At 44.6% G+C, this 21318-nt stretch overlaps 2 protein-coding genes across 2 annotated transcripts in view; one reads left to right on the forward strand and one right to left on the reverse strand.

The window, feature by feature from the left end:
* The window catches only part of RNF180 (ring finger protein 180), a 497847-nt gene that overhangs the window by 267044 nt on the left and 209485 nt on the right, over positions 1-21318 (forward strand). The window lies entirely within an intron of this gene.
* HTR1A (5-hydroxytryptamine receptor 1A) lies at positions 3237-6680 on the reverse strand. The gene has a single exon (XM_074952615.1). It carries the CDS (start codon positions 6410-6412, stop codon positions 5177-5179), a length of 1236 nt encoding a protein of 411 aa, XP_074808716.1. The 5' UTR covers positions 6413-6680; the 3' UTR covers positions 3237-5176.

Consider the following 21318-nt stretch of genomic DNA (forward strand, 5'->3'; position numbering starts at 1 on the left):
ACTGTGATTTTTTTTCTCCTGTGTCCATCATTTCTCCACTCCCTTCCTACTGCAATCGGCCTGCTGATTGGCTGCACACTGTACAGCTGCTTCTCTCCCACTGGAGCATGATACGTTTTCAAGTGAGTTCTTGTGTCAGAGGCTTGTGTGTGAAAACCCTCCTTTCCCATATATTTTGTTTCCATCCTTCATTGTTATGCCTAGGGAGGTTGTGGAATCTCCATCATTGGGGATTTTTAAGAGCAGGTTACACAAACACTTGTCAGGAATAGTCTAGATAATACTCAGTCCTGCCATGAGTGCAGGGGACTGGACTAGATGACCTCTAGAGGTCCCTTCCAGTCCTGTAATTCCATGATTATATAAACAGCAGCTTGCATCACTGAATCTTTTTATTCTAGGGTGGGAAGGAAACTTATGGGTTTTATTTCCAGGTGGTTTATCTTCTCCCCCAATACCAGTGCCCTGTTGCTGTATAATGGTGCTACTTATTTCTTCTTTAGGCCCTATTATTTCTTTGGCATTATCCCCTGGGGAGCTTTTCAGAACTTGGTTTTGCCCTGTGCCTCTGACTTTGAGATCTTGGATTTCTCTGAATTATCATACCAAGTTCAAAAGTGACTTGGTGTAGATAATACCAACTTTCTAGAAGCCTTTCCATAAACGGGCACTCTGCTTTGCTCCATGCTTAGTGACTGTGACAGTCCCTTGTCTCAGGTGACAACAGAACCCAATCCTGGTTTTGTGTTTTCCTGCCGTGATCCAAGTTTTAACATTCCCCAGCAGCATTTATTCACTTCACAGGTACAGACCCCACCAACTGAGTTTTTTCAGCAAAATGACACTTTGTCTCCTCCACCTACATGTGACTTTCCCCTGCTCCTCTTTTATTTTATTGATGGGGGGTGAATCTGCTCTTTTCTGTATTTCTAGTGTGTTCACTACTTTTTGCCACGCAAAAGAAAATTAAGTTGATAGAGATATCAGGAACAACCTGGAACCTTGAAAATAAAATGTCAATACTTTGTGCCTATGTGTTTTTAAATGTAGCTAATACTCTCAGAACTCTTTTTCCAACCCGGCCCTGGGCTGAGTGTCACCATTGTTGATGATGTGGAAGAGGGGGAGAGCAGTTATACGTGCACACTTTAAGTTAATAAAAATTCACAGGGATAAAATAAGCAAAAGTGGATTGCTGAGAGTATATTTTCACCTTTTTGTAAAACCAGTGGAAAAATCTACACTAATGTGCTCTGGTCTTACATTAGAAAACCCTCCGATTATTATATATCTACTACAGCAGTTACACCCAGTTTCTTTAACATACATATTGGAGTGAGTATTATTACCTCTTCCTGTAGTGCTAATACAGGCTTCACTAGGAAGGAGTGCTCCTTTCTTTTAGCATTTTAATCCTCCTTTAGAGCACCCAGTTACCATGGTCAATTAGTGTGGACAGACTGCTAAAGAGGCCAGAGCGCTGTCAAGCTGGTAGCTACCATCTCATAGACAAATCACAGCATCTGCATTAAACTGAATTTCTCTCACTAGTTCTCCTGGGGGAGGTTTTCGAGCGAGGCACAGTTTTGCTTGCAGGGACTCTCCGGAGCCTGGGTGCAAGAGAACAGAATCCCACCGGGGTAAGTCTCGAGTGAGAGGTGCTGCAGCCAGAGCCCCAGAGAGCTGGGGCTTCAACTCCAGTGATCAGCCTGGAAATAAGTTTCCCGACCCAGAAGAAAAAAGGAAACCGCTTCAGCCCTACGCGAGAGCGCTGAGCCTGCCATTAGTGGGAGAGGTGAGGCTGCTCCCTTCCCCTCTGCCAGCTGCGGCCCCTCTCTTTGAAGTGGAGATTGCGGGGGCGGCAGATGAGGGGCCAATGGCAGACACTCGTGGTTTTAGCAGCGGGCTGTAATCCTCGCCTTGCTACTGCGCCTTGGAGCTGCTCTGTAAGTACCCGAGAGACAGGGGAAATATACCCCCTCCCCCACGCGAGAGGCCCCTCCCAGGGGCAGGTGAGGCACCCTGCTGACTACAAAAAGAGGGGCTAGGAAGGGAAATAGATTCCGAGCTGAAACGTGCTACTGTCCCTTTAAAACCAGTTTCTCTGGGCTAGGGCTAGGTCTGGGCCAGTCGTTAAAGCCCCTTGCTGTCCTTTTGGCTTACGTCATGCCTAAGCTGTCACAAGCAAAACAAGTCAGCGCTCGTGAGCCAATGCTAATGAGGGGTGTTTTCTGTCAGCTGGCCATTGGCGGCCTCCGCCTGCCTCCTGCTCTGGGGCCCAGCGCGCACAGGGGAGGCCCTTTAATTAAGACCTGGGTCTCCGTGCAGCCGGGCTCCAGCGAAGCGGAGAATGGAATTACACGAGAGCAAGCTGCGCTGATGGCAGGTACAGCCCTTCCACTCTCGACCCCGACCCGCTGGCCGGATCAGTCGAGTGACCTTAGAGATGGCTCCCTCCTGCAAACACTTCCTCGGCTTCTGTCCTTCCATCCCTAGTGCAAAGCGTGTACGCGTTGGGACAGGAGGACCACCTACGCTGGGGCTATCGCTTCTCTTTGAAGGGGTGGGGGGGAAGCGAAGCATCCTTCTGTTGGCTGCGATAAAAGTTTTCAGCTTTAGCAAGTTTTTTTAAAAGTTTCTGAAATGTCTTGGAGATTCAGTGCAAGTAAAAAACGGGGAGGGGGGCTAAAATGCACCGTTCAGATTAAATTTAAGCAGGCTTAAATTTGAAATATAAACGAGATGTACATAAAACTATCAACCCACTCAGTCTCACACCTACACAAACGCATGTGTGATTGTATCATTGTTTCAAACACGTGCCCGCCTACTGGATACGTGTATGTGGAGACAGATAAATAGATCATAGATAGATAGATAGATAGATAGATTCCTTATAGGTTCAACAAAATTAAAACCACTCACTTAAAACGCACTTGCTGGTTCTTTGAACTCAAGTCACAAGATCTTCAACTTAAGTGGTAGGCTAAATTTTCAACTCCTTCATAAATGACTGTACATTAATTTTCCTTGGAATCTTGTGCACTTAAAATACAACTTCGTTTTAAAATAAAGAAAATCCAGAATGTACACGGAGTTAGGAGTGATCAGAGAGAAAGGGGAAAATAAGATCAAAGTTCACTTTAATTGAGAAAATGAGGTCAAATAAATTTTCTTATCAGAAATTAGACTATCTGAACATATTCAAAGCATTGCTATCATTTAACTTTGGAAGCTGTTTAAATTCATAAACGACTTGACATTTACATTCACGTGAAGCACAGAATTAACATTCCCATTTACCTATAGGTAGTACAGATTATGACAAATTAAGAAGAAAAATATGTATTTTTGGCTCAAGCATTCGATCTCAAACTACCTTCCCAAATACAAAGAATTCAATCCGTTTAATAGTGCAAAATAATATGCAACCCTGTCAGATCTGAACGGAATAACAGATCACGATGCATACCCTGTGTGAAACTAAGAGGCACTATACAAAATAGACATTCTGGCAATTCAGTTGAAATCACAGTTTTAGCTACCCCAATTTCTGACTTTAGAAAGAGCTGTTAGTGATACCTTTCAGTACAAATCAGGTTATTTCTTCACTCTCATCAAAAGCAAAGTATTATTAAAAAAACCCCACCTCTGCAACTTTCTTGAGTCAAAGGTGGGGGGTTTTGTTTAAAAGGAGGAAATTGGCATTGGGCGAAGTATTCAGGAAAGTTTTGTTGAATTGCCAAGAAGTCAGAGCTGACAGTATTTGTTTACTTTTCCACACTTTGCAAGTGAAGTGTGACTAGTACTACACTCTCTTTATTCCTTGCTATAGTGTGAGTGTTTGTTCAGCAACAATGCGGTAGCTAATCACCTGTGCCGGGAGAAAGACTCATTGATTTATTGCCCTTTTCACCGCACAGCATCAAAATGTGATTACCCTGGTTTAGCTGGGGAGGAGGGGAGAGAGGGCAAGAGAGAGAAAGCAGCACCTAGCAAATCGTTTCAAACTTCAGTAAAAGGCTACTTGTTTCCCAAACGAGCAGTGTGATTCCTAGTCATACTTTTAAGGTGCTTTTCAAAATGAAAACTTGCGTCTTATTTTCAAGCATTTTTAAACAATATATGTATTTGCGCTTGATAGTCACGCAGATGGGTTCCGTGTGCTTTCTTAATGAGAAATCCTCGTTCGATTAGGCTGTTTTTTAAAAATCTGTTTATAATTAGGTGAATTGTAATGACTTCATGTTTAGCAAAATCTCTCTCATGTAAACAACGTAACTCCCATGCACTGAAAGGTAGCGGGCTATTATAAATACATGATACAGACATATCAGTTAGTAATGAGATCAGAAGTACCTTGAAAGGTTATAAAATTATGTTTTCCCCCCAAAACGAAATTCACTTTTCCATCTCGCTGCCAGCGACGTAACTTTTTAAGCCCCTTCCTCCACTGTGGAAAGAACTGCTTCAAACTCGTACTTACTCGACCAGATCTAGGTTAAACTCTGAGCGCTCTGCAATCTTCTTTTAATCCAAGAAAAAAAGACAAGAAGGTTTTATGCATAGGATGGTTTATTTAACCGATGCTACTCGAGCAGACAAGGTGGTTAACAGGGACCACAAGCAACGATCTGCAAACCCAAGGTCTACCCAAAATAAATACAAGTGGCGAAATAGGGTGTCGTTAAACGGTCATTAAATTTGTTAGTCTCTAAGGTGCCACAAGTACTCCTTTTCTTTTTATTAAACGGTCTGAGTACTGTGTAAACTCAGAGGAGCAGACGGCGCTCAGGTTAGCTGGGGAACACGTGCCAGTCCGTTTTCCAAAGCGCTGAATTGCAAGTGCTAAATTTGCAGTAGTTCAGAAAGGGGCTGACTCAGTTTGTGACGCTTTGGGAGGCGAGGGATTGGAATCCGGAGCGGCATTGTCTCCCCGTGGAACAATGGCAGACGCTGCACCGGAGTCTGAACTGCTTGGATTTGCAGCACGCTGAGCGCTGTAACGAGGAGGAGACACTCCGGTGCTGCGCGGTAAAGTGGAGCTGCCCCTGCTGCAGTCCTGGGAGAGTGGTCACCGGTGGGGGTGGAGGGCAACAAGCAGACAATGTAGTAGCAGAAGAGATGTGGAGTTTGATGAAGCAACCGCAGGGAGCCCCCAAGAAGGGAGTGTCCTTCACTGCCTGCAAAACTTGCACTTGATAATTTTCTTAAAAGCACTTTGGAAATCTTTGTTGAAATAGGCGTAGATGACGGGGTTGAGGAGGGAGTTGGAATAGCCCAGCCAGTTGATGACTGCCCCCAGCCAGTCCGGCATGTAGCACTCACTGTCACAAAAGGGCAAGACCAGGGCCACGATGAAGAAGGGCAGCCAGCAGAGGATGAACGTGCCCATGATGATGCCCAGGGTTTTGACCGTTTTCCTTTCCCTGGCCAGAGCCATCTTCCTCTTGGCCTCGGTGCTCCTCTCGTTCTTCTTCTCGAAGGATGGGGCCAGCGGGGTGCTGCAGGGCTCGCTGGGCAGGGGCAGGTGAGTTTTGGAGGAGTTGTGATAGTGCTGGACCTCGATGACCTCCAGAGCGGCTCCCTCCTCCCCGTGTCTCACGGCCCCGTTGACACACGCGCTGGGCTTGGGCTCCACCGTCCGCTTCCAGCTCTTGCTGGGCTCCCCGTTGCTTTTCTTCTGCAGGGTGGCCGGGGAGACCGTCAGGCAGGTGTCCGCGATCTTCTTCTTCTCCGCTTTCTTGACGGTCTTGCGGATCCGGAACCGGGCCGCCCTGAAGATCCGCCCGTAGAGCACCAGCATCAACAGCAGGGGGATGTAGAAGGCGCCGAAGGTGGAGTAGATGGTGTAGCCGTGATCCTTGCTGATGGTGCAGGCGTCGGGGTCCGACCTGTCCTCGGGCGTCCGCCAGCCCAGCATGGGCGGGATGGATATCAAGAAGCCGATGAGCCAGGTCAGGCTGATGAGCACAGCCGCTCGCCTGGGAGTCCGCTTGTTGACATAGTCGATGGGGTCGGTGATGGCCCAGTACCTGTCCAGGGCGATGGCGCACAGGTGGAGGATGGAGGAGGTGCAGCACAGCACGTCCAGGGAGATGAAGATATCGCAGGTGACCTGCCCCAGCGTCCACTTGTTCAGCACCTGGTAGAGGGCGGCCATGGGGAGCACCAGCACCGAGACCATCAGGTCGGTGACGGCCAGGGAGCCGATGAGATAGTTGGCCACGTTCTGCAGGGAGCGCTCCAGGGCTATGGCCGCGATCACACAGGCGTTGCCCAGCAGGGCGCAGAGGATGAGGGCGCCCAGGAAGAGGGAGGTGAGGAGCTGGTAGCTGAGGGTCACCGCGGCGCCCGGGCCCCTCGCGGAGGACTGGTCGGTGGGGGAGGTAGTGTTGTTGGCCACATCCATGCCGGGGCAGCTAGGAGCTCATGGGCAGAGCGCGGCGCGGTCACTCCTCCGCGCTCCGGCGGGCAGGTGGCGAGTGCTCCGCTCTCCTGCCGCGAGTCATCGCCTCGGGCCCCCGGGCGCGCCGCGCCGCCAGTGCGCCTGGCCACGCCGGAGAGCCATGGGCGGGAGCGGCTGCGGGCATCCAGGAGCGCGCGGTTCACACGACGTCAGGCGGCGCAGAGTGGCGGTGCCCGTCCGGGCCGATCTCCGGAGCGAAGTGCGGCTGAGCGCCCGGCGACCCCGGCACTCCTCTCCCCGCAGGAACCCGCCGGGCTCCGCGGGGCTGGCACGGAGCAGCCTCGCTGGCGCTGGCGGCGTCTCCCCTTCACTCCCTCTGTCTCGCGCTGTGCCCCTGGCTGCTCCTGCTCCCCCTCCGCTCCCCTCCCGCTCGCTCCCTGTTTGATCTGCTCTCCCTCTCCCCCCGCCCCTGTCCCTGCTTTCGCTCTCTTCCCCCGCCCCCTCTCCTCTGGGGTGGCTCTGGCTGCCGGGCTGCCATTGTGCTCCGGCCCCTTTCATCAACCGCGCGGGCGGAGCATCCTCTGCACCCGCTGGGGCAACATCAAGCGGCGCGATCCGCCCCCTCCCTCACCGAGGAAAGCCCCGGCAACCCGTTTGGAGCTACCTGGTGCCGCCACTCTGTGCGGCTTCCAAACTACCTCCAGCGTCTCCCAGTCAATACGCCAGTCAGCCCCGAGGACCCGAGCTTGGGTGCCCGGGTGGTGTCGTGGGCTTGCATCGTCCCCTGCCCTGTGGCCAGCAGCCCGGCAGGCTGGCGGGGGGAGCGGGGCGCGGCGGGGTTCTGCGGTGCCATGCCCGGAGCGATGCTCGCTGTGACCACACGCCAGGGCTGAGGAATCGGGGGGACATGTGCAGGCTGAAGTGGATGATGCACCTCACGGAGTGTGTGGCTGCCTCCTGTTCCCCTCCCCGCGCAGCTTCGGCCCTTTCCTTCGCGGTTCGCCTTTCAATGCAAACTCCTGCCCCGGCGGGAGTCGCTCTGTGAGCCGTGTGGAAGCGCTTGGGAGCGATCGCCGGCCGTAGCGAGAGCAGCCGGCGGTGCAGACGCTTTTCCCGAGACTCAACTCCGGTGAAACTCTTCGGCCGCTGCCGTGGGCCAGCTGTGTCCGCCTGCAGCGCCCAGGACAGCTCCAAACGCCAAGGGCATTTGTCGCCACCTGCAGGTACACGGCGTGCCAGGGATCGCGGCTCTCACATACCTGAAGCTGACAGGGGTCCGGCACACCCTCGGGGAAGAGCTCACCCAAGGCAGCTGGAGGGGACTTCTCCGCAGAAGTCATTCTCTCTCGGCAGCACTTCAGTTGCTGGGGCGCGCGGCTTCACTTCTCCGGGGGGAAAGCTTTACATCCAGCGGCCCTTCCCCGGGACCCTTGCAAGCCGCGCAGCAAGCGATGCCCAGGCGGTTCGTTGGGAGCTAAGCAGAACCAGCCCAGACACGTACTTTTTGTATCATATACTTGGGGAAAGTCTGCGCTTTATTAGCATGCCACCCAGAGATCACAATGCATTAAAAAAATCCCCACATTACAGTTTATCACTCCGAAATGAGGTTACAATTATTTGGCTCCTCTGTGAGATGTCAATGGGTTTTTATAATTGCTTGGATGAAAGGAACAAAGGAGTAGCTGTCTGAATTACAAACGAAAACAAATGTATGCCAATATGGTGGGTGGCGTGGGGAAATATGCATGCCTTGAATCTTCAAGATACAAGTAACGCTCTCATTTTATTGAGTAGTGTGTTTTCAAATCAAAGTAAATGGCAAAGTATGTCCCATACTACCAAGTGAAGTGTGCGGACCTAAATAGCCATGAAGTGTGTATAGGTAGGTACAGACACACGCTACCGGTAATTCCTCTTACACTGTGTCAAATGATAGTTCTGTCATCCGTGACCATGAAACTCCTGGGCTGTTAGCTGGGTAGCAGAGCAATCAATAAAGCAACTTTAAAAAAAAATCAAGATAGGTCGCTATCCAGTAGTGTGGTGTAGGTGTCCTGAGATGTATTGTTTTACAATGCAGTGCCGGGCACAGTTCCCACTCAATCATTTCAAAGCGCTGTAGTAATGAAAAAAAAAAAAAAAACCCATTCGTGGTGATTCCTGTCATTTCAGCTAATGCCCTGAAACCAAGAGGCGAGTCTGTGTCGTCGGAGCCTTGGTGGCTCTGAAATCTGAAGGCCACGTGCTGTTTCCCTCCAAACACAGCGGCGCCGAGCTAGCTTTCTTCAAGTTGCATTACAGGAAATTACAATGCAACAACCTATTGCAATCACGAGCCTCAGAAGATAAAAAAAATAACGTACAGTTGCGCTTGATAAAAGTGGGGAAGGCTGCGTCTGAAAGAGAGAATGAAATGAGAAAAAATATCGCTGGGAACAATCTTAAATGAAGATAGTATCCGGTTGAGGTATCACAAATAAATAGGTTAATATCCAGTAAACATTCCAAACAGGAGGCGGCTTCTGATCAGGGATCACATACAAAGTTTCATGATTGACAGGTTTAACGTCTGCTTTACTTGGAAGGTGACATTACTGGGAAGATTACTTGGTATGGTTTTTATCCTCTTGTCACCCTGAATGACCTGAAAGGATCTTTCCAATTAGTTTGCGTTGCTGCCATGCAAATGTCTTGACAGCAAGATTTTTGACAATTTCCAAATAAACTACATTTGTAATTAGGCCCAATGGCCCAGGTACACACACTCATACTTGTTAATCTGTACTTAGGAGTGGACCCCAAAGATACCGCTGGGTCCAGACCTTCATCAGGTTTGGATAAGCTCTTTAGTTCGGGTGTGACTTATTGCTTAGAAGAGAGGCGATGCCACTGCAGAACTTCACTCTCAGGCTTTCAAGCTTTCCTGCTCGAAACCCCTTGAGCTGATGGGCAGACATAGCAGTAGTCTGCAATGCTTTCTGATTAAATGCACGGGCATACCCTATGCCCCGTTGTATGCAAGGTGAGGGGAAATAGGACATGCCAATGATTGATACTCAGGTATGTCTTACTCCTGAACACAACAGGGCTCAGACATTATTTCCCTGCTAATAGCAGGTGAAATTCACAGCACAGTAATGGCTTTCGAGGGATTAGATATAGTTTAAAACAACAACAACAACAACCCAGTGCCTCTGGCTAAGAGGTAATTTTGACCCAGCCTGGGCAAATGAGTGGAGCACAAAACTGGGAAAGCAAGAAGCCAGGAGTTTGAGTGCAGATTCTGCCACAGGCTCCTTGTGTGGCCTTGGGAAGATAACATAGGCCAGAACTGCCAAGTGTCCTCTGATCCTGGGTGCTTCAATTCTGGGCTGCCCCACAATGAGGCAATTAGGGTTTGTTTTTTCAGAGGCCTGCAGACTCCAATTGATTGTTGAGGGAGGGGGTAGCAAAAGCAATGGCCGTTTCTGAAAATGGGTGTCTTATCTAGAGCAGGTCAAACAATGGGAACATTTTTACACAACCTCTTTTTTAAATTTGAAACTTTTCAGCCAGCTCTAGTCTTCATCTGTCTTACAGTTACATCAGTAAAATGGGTGTGTTGGGGGTGGGGGGGAGGGAGCTGAGTTAAATCGTGGCCAGTAGAGGGAGCCACCTCCATGAGAGGGAGAAGTGGTGCAGGCAAAGGGGCATCTCACTCCTTAGTGGTGTGATGGCCTAAGCACTTTAACATAAGTCTCAAATATTACTAAGCATGTAAATGACTGAACAGTCCAAATGAGGGCTCCCCAGGCCTAGCTCCTCTACTGTTCCCCCCGACCTTGGCAAGATGAGTCCTTAAAGGACTCTGCTGCCCATGGCAGTCTCCACCTGAACCATAATCCCTGCTCTGGAGGGAGGGCACAGGGTACAGTGAGAGTTAATTCAGTTGCTAGTACATTATCCCACATGGATTTCCACTCAGGCTTCCATCAGGTCCTAAGAGAAGCATGTCACATAGCATGCTCCCCAGATCTGTCCCTGCCCTACTCCTGACATGCCACTTCCCCACCCTCAGAGTAACAACCCTGCAGAGATGCTGCTTCCTTCCCCCTTCAGCCACTCCAGCTCCCACAGAACACTACCAAAGGCATTTCTTGCTTAGCCCTTGAATGTTGGGGACTGGTGCCCTGGATGAGCATGAATGTGATTATTTATTTCATTTCAAAGATTATTCTGTACTTCAGAAAATTGATTTCAGTTGCTCAATATAGAGAAGGGAACAGACTATCTCTAGTTGCACCATTCCTGGTTATTATGCTACTGATGATGGTGTCACACATTGCTTTGAATTTTGTACTTGAATACTAGCAGGTTGCAGTTAGCTACTTTTTTTTTCACTTGCAGTCCTAAATTATTATTGGTGCACAATCAAAAATGTTGTCAATGTTCATAGGCCATAGGGTGAGTTTCCTTTATGCCGGGAGCTCTCAGAAGAAACTAAAATTATAGCTTAACCCTGAGTGAGGTCAATTTACGCCTCCTTGCACTGGATCTGGGTCTCTCACTTTAGTGACTGAAAATTGCATGATAAACGTTAGGCCAGATCCTCAGGACTGGCCCTTCTGCACCTGATGCAGCTCTGGTGGGGAAAAGGGCTACAAAAGTGCCATAAACCATCCCTGCACTTTCCTCATCTTTACACTGTAGAGCATAGTTCTGGTATCACAGAGCAAGAAAAGCCTTAGTTGTGTCAACTGCAATGATATTCAGACGAGCATTGTGGAAACCAGAGATCACCAGAGTGCTGCAGAGTTCTAGCCACATGCCTGTTTTCCTAATCATACCACCTGTGCCTGGATTTAGGATCTGGTATTCTGGGATTACCCTTTGTCGGGGATCAGAGTAGCAGCGATGTTAGTCTGTATTCGCAAAAAGAAAAGGAGGACTTGTGGCACCTTAGAGACTAACAAATTTATTTGAGCATAAGCTTTCGTGAGCTCCAGCTCACTTCATCGGATGCATTCAGTGGGAATGCACTGAATGCGTCCGATGAAGTGATCTGGAGCTCACGAAAGCTTATGCTCAGATAAATTTGTTAGTCGCTAAGGTGCCACAAGTCCTCCTTTTCCCTCTGTCGGGGAAATACCCATGCAGTCAGTGAAACCAACAGTATGGGAGCTTTGTACCACCTGAATGGTCTGAGGCAGCCTTAAAGGGCCAGAATGTAACCCACTGATTTTAAAAGATACAATGTTATGCTTGTAATTGCCTTAGACAAAAATACTCTCCCAGGTCATTTTTCTCATCTGACATTAACCAAATAAATCTTTATAATAAGAGCTTACTGTTACATAATTCTGGAATGGCTGACGACAATAACACAACTTCTTGGTTGAATCAGTCTTTTACCAGCTGCTAATTAAGATGATTGCATCTACTTCTCAGTAAACATTTACGGTCATCTTTTAAGAGCAAGCCATAAAACCGGTTTATTATTAAAATTATTCATTTTTCTATCGTTGAATGTATACCTCAGATTCCAGTAATTTGGCAATTAACCTGTAGCTGGACAATTGCTAAAATGAGTATTAACAATTCATTCCAGGGTTTATAAGGATGTTCTCAGCCTTAAATGGATACTTATTTTTATTTTTATTCACTTCACTTTTAATCTTTCAGCTTTCCACCGCCCCTCCCACTTTTTTGGATAAATTGCAAGAGACTTATTTCCCTCCTAAAAAATAGAATAGCCTGTACTCTATGCAAGTGGGACCTTTATTCAAATGACATGAAAAGGACTTTGAATAAATATTGGCTTCTAGATAATGATTTGTGAAGAAGTCAAAAGGAATTGCCATTGCTGAAAGTAGGAGATGTATAGCAGCGTTCAAAGGAGCAAAAGTAATAGAAAAGGAAGTGTAAGTGTTTTAGAGTGCAATGACAGTTCATCATTTCCCTGGCTATGTTTTTATAGGTCTCAGCTTTAGGGATGTAATAAAACAGTAAACCTGTTTATCATTTTATCAGAAATTTAAAAAATTAATGTTCTTGAGTTAAATCACCAAATCTTAGATGTTACTGGTGGCGTCCAGCTGCTGTCATGTCAGGGCTTTATGCAACATGGAAGATGAGTTATGTAGGATCTTTTCTCTCCTTAATCAAAAAAATGTCTGTTCCAGTGTTAAGCAGCATTGTTTATGAGGGAAAGAGACTGTATTATTCCATATGTCACACAGGATTTTCCCAAAGGAGTTCAATGACTTAGTAAGTCAAGTGTGTGGCTTTTTTCCCCAAACAAAGGTTTGTGTCAGTTTGTGAAACTTTGCTGTGCAATATCTTACTTAGCTACAAATAGAAATACTATTTTAAACCAAATCTGTGTATAATCTACTAAAACAATCACAGACTATACTGAATGTGTAATGGTAGAAAAGCCTATTAGAAGAAAAGTATATATAATTTAAATTTTAGAAAGGAATGAGCTCTACTGAGTGAATTTATCCTGTTAATTGAATAAAGTTCTTGCAAGTGTATATAAAACAAATCATTTATTTTATGTCCAAATGTCATTAATGTCTAATTACAGTGAGGACATGGGTGAAATTCCAAAACTTACTGCAAATATAGGGAAAATTACTTTTCTGATGACATCTGGCAAGACCATCAAATGGTATTACTCTAAAAGTTGTTCTAGTCCAACGGTTCATACGTTCATACTGTCAGAAACCTCACACTTGAGGTACTTATAAATTAAAAGTACCTACATTATTGAAAAAATTAGTTAGAAAGCAATTTTCCCTTCAATTATCCATCAAGTCTTATGTCCATGATTCTCTTTTAGCTCCAAGAAATGACAACTCAAGCAATTAAAACAGGCCAGGGAATTCTTATTTCACTTACTGCTCTTTACAGTAGAGGTTAATGCTCACTCTTTCCATACTTACAAGTGCAACACAGTTATGAAATTAAAACAAAATCATGCTTAGGTTTGTAAAATCAAATATTTGTGTGTCTATCTTCATCTTTTCAGTGTCCCCTTTGTATTTCTCTCATGGGACACAAACAGCTGGTTGAATCCCTGAGATCACTTGAAACTGCTGGAAGTAGCTATGTCGTGAATGCCATGTAATTACTTTGTGCAACATAATATGTCCTGGGAATTAGTACAAAGCAACTGTATGCACTTCTTGGTTTTGCTTGATGCCTCCTATAAAAAGAGCCTGCACTTTTAATCTGTTCACAAAATAAAAACATTTCAAACATGCTGGTGAGAACGTTCTGAACAACTAGGGTTTGAAATAGCCCGTTAGCCAGGTCTTCACTCAATATTTTTAGAAGTCATAGTTTGTGGCCATTCATATTAGATCATCAAAATGGATTGTACACAATCTACTCGTTTCAAGATCTTCCATTTTCATTTCAAACAAACTGTTTTTCTAGCTAATGTATGTTTCATGTTAATCATTTGGGGCTAGCCAGTCCTTTTTCCCTCTACCCCAGGGTAAGGGGTGGCACATAACTGTATGGCCTCAGAACCGCCCAGGGAAGGAAGGAATTGTGCATCTAAGGGGAACAATCCCTTCCCTGCTTTCAGGAAATAGTAGTAAGCTACTAGCTTTTACCAGTAGTTGATTAATTACCCTCCACCCTAGGACTAGCTCCACTATGCTGGTCACCACAATGGGGGTGGACACAGAATCTCTTTCCACTGCTGCCCTTCAAGGGGGAGAAGTACCAGGCATGCAGCCCCTGCTTTCCTCCCAAGCCCTGCAGCAGATATGAATGGAAGCCATGCAGGGGCATAAAGACCAGCTTATTCCCCATTAGTCCCCATTTAACCACGTAAATCAGACCACAATCTGAATTCAGTTTAACCAAAAACTTAACAAAAATTCTTCATGGACTTTTCTAAATACAGTTAGTTGGAATTAATGCTACAACCATATAGAAATTTTGCATGTCCATTCACTTCTACCACTCCTGTTCCAGTTCCTCTTCCTTTTTAGGAAGAGGTCAATAGTGTGACTTTGAATCCAGGCTCTTTGCAGCTACATTTTATTTGCTTTCCATTTTCTGTTTCTGTGGACCTTTCTGGTACAATTTATAAGTTAATATGCCAGCTAAGGCTTCTTGGGGAAAAAAGATTAGGAGTGAGATGGTGTTTTTTGCACAAACACCCAAATAAATCTGGTTTTGTTTACCTCAATGTCAAAGCAAAATTGCCATTTTAGGGATAAATTATGTTGCATCCAATTATTACTGGACAAGGAGGGATAAGGAAGAAGATATCTATAGGTCACTATTCTGGTGATAATATGATCCAAGGAAAATAATCAAACCACATAGAACTGGGTTCTGGAAAAACAGAATCTATGATCTTGCTTGTATAGCTCAAAGGCTAGAGGAATTTTCTGTTGACTTTGGGATTTATGGCCTCTAAACAGTGGTTAAAATATCTTTGTTCAGTCTAATCACAAATTAGTTAGAATGACAGTTAGATAAAGCAGGTTCTGAAAAATATCAGGGGTGAAATCCTGGCCCCACTGAAGTTAACCAAAAAACTCTGCTCTGAGTAGAATGTGGCAAGGGCATCACACCAGCAGCCTCCAAACACTGAGCCAAATTTTCCTCTCAGCTACAATGAGGCAAATCAATTGGCTTGAAATTCTTGAAATCAAGAAGGTTGAGCCTGTGTAACTGACAGAAGGATTTGGCCCAGTGGCTATTCAGAGGCTTACAAGCACACAGGGGGTTTTCTATCTGCACTTAGGAAATGCCCTACCAGTTCAAACCAATGGTCCCTCTTTATATGACAATGGCCAGCACCAGAAGTTTCAGAGAAAGGTGTAACAGACAAGTATGCACTAAAATATCTGTGAGCTATATCTTAATCCCGGGCAATCTGAGATTGATGTATGTTTTGAAGCAGGAGGGTTTAGATTGAGACCCCTTATATACATTCTTATTCTAGCTAATACAACTGAGAGCGTTCTTCTTAGTGATATAAATCTCTTACTCTTTTTGGAACCCTCCTGTGCTCTTGCCATCAGTGCTAGATTTGTCAGTGAGTTCCACAGATTAATTATGTGTTGTGTAAAAAATAATAAAAAAAGTTATTTCCTCTATGAGTTTTAAATTTGTTACATCTTAAATTTAATTGGATAGCTTCTTGTTCTTCTCCTATGAGAAACTCCTATTTATCCTATCGGAATGATCTTCTATACAATAACGATAATTTTATATATCTCTCTCATGCCCCTTTTTATTCATCTCCTCTCTAAATTAAATAATCCCAGTCTTTTCACTCTCTCTTCACATGGAAATCTTTCCATCCTTCCAAGCTCTTCTTCTGAACATCCCACTTGCTGCCATGTTTTTTGTTGCAATGCTCAAAAGTTCCATCCCAAGAAGCAGTAAATTTGTGAATAAGGCTACAGGGTTAAGTCCTTCCCTTTTGACGATAAACAAGAATAAGTGTGAAATTTTCATATTCCTGTGCATGACATCTGGGCAGCTAATTTACTTGATATTATGTTCTGGCTTTTCAGAACTATGTTGGCAGATGCTTCTGTAGGCAAGGTTTCTCGCTCCTTGCAGTAGGCTACCCAAGGCATGTGTAGTCAAGTTTTAATCCTTACTAGGTTATGTGCAACTTTCAGTTTCTCCAGCACATTTCTCTCCAACTTTTAAATACACAGCAGGCTTCCTAACCATTTCTTATTGGTGATAATGCTGACCATCTTACTAACTCTGAATACATTATCTGATTAATTGTTAACTTTCAGATGAAATAGCAGGGTTCTAACAGCAAATCCTAAAGACTGAATTAAGGAGCTTGAGAAATGGTTAGAGTTAACCCTTTAAATGTATGGGACCAGATCCTCAGCTGATGTAAATCAGCATTGCCCCACTGAAGTCAAACACATAATTAACCTCTGGAACTCATTGCCACAAGCTATAACAGAGGCCAAGAGCTTACTGGGATTCAAAAAGGAATTAAACATGTCTATAAATAACAAGAATATCCTCTGTTACATAAGAAAGGGTAGAAAATTAACACTGATTTCCAATGAGTTATGTCAGTTTACATCAGCTGAGGATCTGGCTCATTTGGATATTGTCCAGGCTTCTGTGTTAGGTGTGTGGAGGTAAGAAGAAGAGGTTGAAAAATCAGTTGACAGAAAGGCACCCTGCAGGGTCTCTCTAGTATGCAGTTGCCTCTCAGTTATTCTTTAGCACTTACTAAAGCAATGGTAATAACATTTTAAACCTGGTTTCAGAGTAGCAGCCGTGTTAGTCTGTATTCGCAAAAAGAAAAGGAGTACTTGTGGCACCTTAGAGACTAACCAATTTATTTGAGCATAAGCTTTCGTGAGCCACAGCTCACTTCATCAGAACCTGGACATTCTCTGCCCTATTTTTATAGGGATGGGGATGAAGAAAGCTTCATGAGACACAGGAAAGTGAATTGAAATCCGTGATTTTGCTAAGGTGTGTGGACAATTGTGAAAATATGTGTATCTATGAACATGAAAATATTTGCCAGCTGGTAAGTGGGTCAGTCACTGGAATATTTGCCACACTACATCATGACAGTGAGCCTCTCACAACACTGATCACCACTTCAGGAGGTACAACCTCCAGGGCTGCATGCCTGATTTGGATGACAGACTGTTTTTGTTGCATCAGTTCACAAATTGTTCCCAAACAGTTCACTCTTACCATCACAGTATCCTTGTATTAGCTCTATTTTCTATGGGAACTTGAGTTGCCTCCTGCATAAGTGACTGTTGTATAAATAACGGCTGCCTAGGAGGAGTTTCAATTTGTACGTATTACTTTTGCTAACTTTTTTTTTTTTTTTTACATTTTCAATTCAATTGCTTATCTTTGTTCATTGAGGATGGATCTGCTTTAGTTTCTTCCTTCTCTGATGATATTAGATGCATGATCCACCTCGTATGTATCAGACAAGTGTCCCAATTTATATCTTAATTCTCAATAGAAGAATATCAATTAATCATAAATTAGGGGCAAGTCATACAGTCTTTGCTCAGGAAAATCCCCACTGACTTTAACGTGCATTTTAGCATTCATAAGGGCTGCAGGATTAGTCATTATTTATGGAAAGCTGCCTAATGCTACTCTTTTTTTAAAAATAATTTGATAATCAGGATTATGGAGAGCATAAATCCATCCACAAAGGGTCTTTGGAATCTGTGTTCATATGACAACTATTTTCTTCTAAGCACCACTTAAATTCTCTCCAATCAGAGTGATTACTTATACTGAAGATATGGGCTGTGAGTCAGCAAGGTATTTAAGCTCTTGTATAAAATTAGGCACTTCAGGAGGCACCAGGCCAATGGAACTATTAAGTCTGCCCCTGAATTGGGGCTCATACTCAGGAAAATACTTTTGAGTACTCAAAACTGATGTAAGAATAACAGGTAAAATCCAAGCCCCAGTGAAGTCAATAGGAGTTTTACCATTGACTTCACTGGGACCAGGATTTCATCCAACATGTATTTCAAGCTCATCTTTAATTGAATCAGGATTTTGTCCATTTTTCCAAGACACCACAAATCTCAAATCCAGAAATGTTGAAGCATAATCAGAAATTAAAATCCATAAACACATATTTGACTTTACCTAGAAGAACATGAACCTTAAGAGGACAAAGAGCAGCAATAGTATTCCTAATTCAAGAAATAACCTTGTTATTATTAATGTTGTTAATATTGTTAGTTTATTTTTCACTTCCCAAATGCATGTTAGATATTTTGAATAACTACAGTATCATCTCCTCTTATGGAGTTTGGGATAAGGCCGCCAAAAGAATATGAACCAAATCCTGATCGCCTGACTCATGAGTCATGTGAGCAGATACTAACCTTAGGCTGGTTTGTCTGGCCTGGAACACAAGCCTCTTTCACTTCACAAGTACTCAAACCCTGTTTTTATCACAGAAAGATGAAGATATTATGTTCAGGAATTGAGAGTCTCCTGTGCCATCCCAGAATTATTTCTCAGTCAAATACAGTTGTGGGACTCAAGAAAGAGCAGAAAGTCTAGATACATTTTCAGTAAAGACCAGAGTATCAAAAGTTGTTTTCATTATTTGTTTGAAGTGTTGCTATAGCCATGTTGGTCCCAGAATATCAGAGAAAGAAGGTGGGTAAGGTAATATCTTTTGGTGGACCAACTTCTGCTGGTGAGAGAGACAAGCTCCGAGGTACACAGAGGTCTTCTTCAGGGACCTGTGTAGCTTGAGAGCTTGTCTCTTTCACGAGCAGAAGTTGGTCCACCAAAAGATATTACCTCACCCACCTTCTCTTTTTAATAATTTTTTCAATTATCTGAAAATAGTCTCAGCTCTTTCAATTCCCTCCTCACCCTCAAAACTCTGATTATTAATAATATGTTTGATTTTCTAAAATTCCTACTTTTGTAGGCAAAAATTTTTGGTAAGAAATACTAAGGATGAATCTGACTTAACTGACTAAATTTCAAATTTAAAGCTCTCTGGGGTGGTACTCACTCATAAATTATCCCGCACTGTCTCAAATGCTGTTTCCAGTATAGCCAACCTGGGGCCATATGCTTCAGTCTTGGCATCCAACAGGATCCCCATGGAGTTGATTGCAAACAGAATAATTTTCATGGAGATCTGAATTTCTAAAATTCCAGCAGTAGCAAGTTCTAAACGGATAGCAGAGCAGGTAGGGCTAAGTCATTATTTAAACGGATGGTTTAGCAGCTACCACAGATGAACTACTATCTGTAACTGCTTCCTCAATAGTGTTGGACCCTGTCCTAAAACAAAGTTCCCGGGAGCAGTGTCTCTGCCAAGGCTTCTCTAGAGACATTCATCTATAGATAGCATAAAGGTAATTGGCTGATTTGTCTCTCTCACACAATGGATTTATATCAGCATAACTCCAATGACTTCAATATACTTAGTCCTCAATTAAACCAGAGTAATAAAAGTCAAGGCCAATGGGTATTGCAGAGCTCAAAGGCAATTTCCACAAGTGTCCCAGTAGCAGAACAGGACTAATAGGCCACAGGCTGCAAATCCCCAGCCTAATGGAACACTTACAGCATCATTAAACCCCCTTCCTAATACAAGTGGCCTGATTTCTGATTTCATACTGATATAAATCCAGAGTAATTCTATTAGAAGTACATTGGTGTAAAGCTGGTCTAAATGACATCAGGACCAGGCCCATAATACCCAGCATGCAACTCTCTCCCATCAGTGAGCCAGAAACAGCCAATGCCCTAAGGCCGTGCCGCCACTGCGTCCCTTGAGCAAAGAAGCTGGTTTTATACAGTCCCTTGAGCAATATCAATAACAAGTGTTTCTCATGGAAACTTGTTGGTCCCAATGGCAACTTAATTTGTGCATCTTGTTTTCAAAGGAAAACGGACAGGCGCAGAAAGCTGCCAGCTATTTGGAATCTATGATAATAATAATGAAGGGGTGGAGGAGGGTTTGCCAACCCCTCATCTTATGTCATCTTAGTTTTTGTTGTTAAAGTTTAGAAATAAGGTGGTTGGCACAAACATACAACCTAGATGGAACTGTATAAGGTGGGTGTGTAACTGGTTGGAAAATTGTTCCCAGAGAGTAGTTATCAGTGGGTCACACTCATGCTGGAGGGGCATATGAAGTGGGGTCCCACAGGGTTCAGTTCTGGGTCTGGTTCTGTTCAATATCTTCATCAATAGACTTGGACTTCAGAAAAGCAGACTTTGACTACATCAATGGACTTCAGAAAAGCAGACTTTGACTCCCTCAGGGAACTGATGGGCAGGATCCCCTGGGAGAATAACATGAGGGGGAAAGGAGTCCAGGAGAGCTGGCTGTATTTTAAAGAATCCTTATTGAGGTTACAGGGACAAACCATCCCGATGTGCAGAAAGAATAGTAAATATGGCAGGCGACCAGCTTGGCTTAACAGTGAAATCCTTGCTGATCTTAAACACAAAAAAGAAGCTTACAAGAAGTGGAAGATTGGACAAATGACCAGGGAAGAGTATAAAAATATTGCTCGGGCATGCAGGAGTGAAATCAGGAAGGCCAAATCACACCTGGAGTTGCAGCTAGCAAGAGATGTTAAAAGTAACAAGAAGGGTTTCTTCAGGTATGTTAGCAACAAGAAGAAAGTCAAGGAAAGTGTGGGCCCCTTACTGAATGAGGAAGGCAACCTAGTGACAGAGGATGTGGAAAAAGCAAATGTACTCAATGCTTTTTTTGCCTCTGTCTTCACGAACAAGGTCAGCTCCCAGACTGCTGCACCGGGCAGCACAGCATGGGGAGGAGGTGACCAGCCCTCTGTGGAGAAAGAAGTGGTTCAGGACTATTTAGAAAAGCTGGACGTGCACAAGTCCATGGGGCCGGATGCATTGCATCCGAGAGTGCTAAAGGAGTTGGTGGATGTGATTGCAGAGCCATTGGCCATTATCTTTGAAAACTCCTGGTGATCCGGGGAAGTCCCGGACGACTGGAAAAAGGCTACTGTGGTGCCCATCTTTAAAAAAGGGAAGAAGAAGGATCCTGGGAACTACAGGCCAGTCAGCCTCACCTCAGTCCCTGGAAAAATCATGGAGCAGGTCCTCAAGGAATCAATTCTGAAGCACTTAGAGGAGAGGAAAGTGATCAGGAACAGTCAGCATGGGTTCACCAAGGGCAAGTCATGCCTGACTAATCTAATTGCCTTCTATGATGAGATAACTGGCTCTGTGGATGAGGGGAAAGCTGTGGACGTCTTGTTCCTTGACTTTCGCAAAGCTTTTGACACGGACTCCCACAGAATTCTTGTCAGCAAGTTAAAGAAGTATGGGCTGGATGAATGGACTATAAGGAAGATAGAAAGTTGGCTAGATTGTCGGGCTCAATGGGTAGCGATCAATGGCTC

Source organism: Natator depressus, chromosome 5, assembly GCF_965152275.1.
Source record: "Natator depressus isolate rNatDep1 chromosome 5, rNatDep2.hap1, whole genome shotgun sequence".
NCBI lineage: Eukaryota > Metazoa > Chordata > Testudines > Cheloniidae > Natator > Natator depressus.

Bases quoted from the DNA above. Each gene is read 5' to 3' on its own strand.
- HTR1A (XM_074952615.1), bottom strand. From the start codon at position 6,412: ATGGATGTGGCCAACAACACTACCTCCCCCACCGACCAGTCCTCCGCG.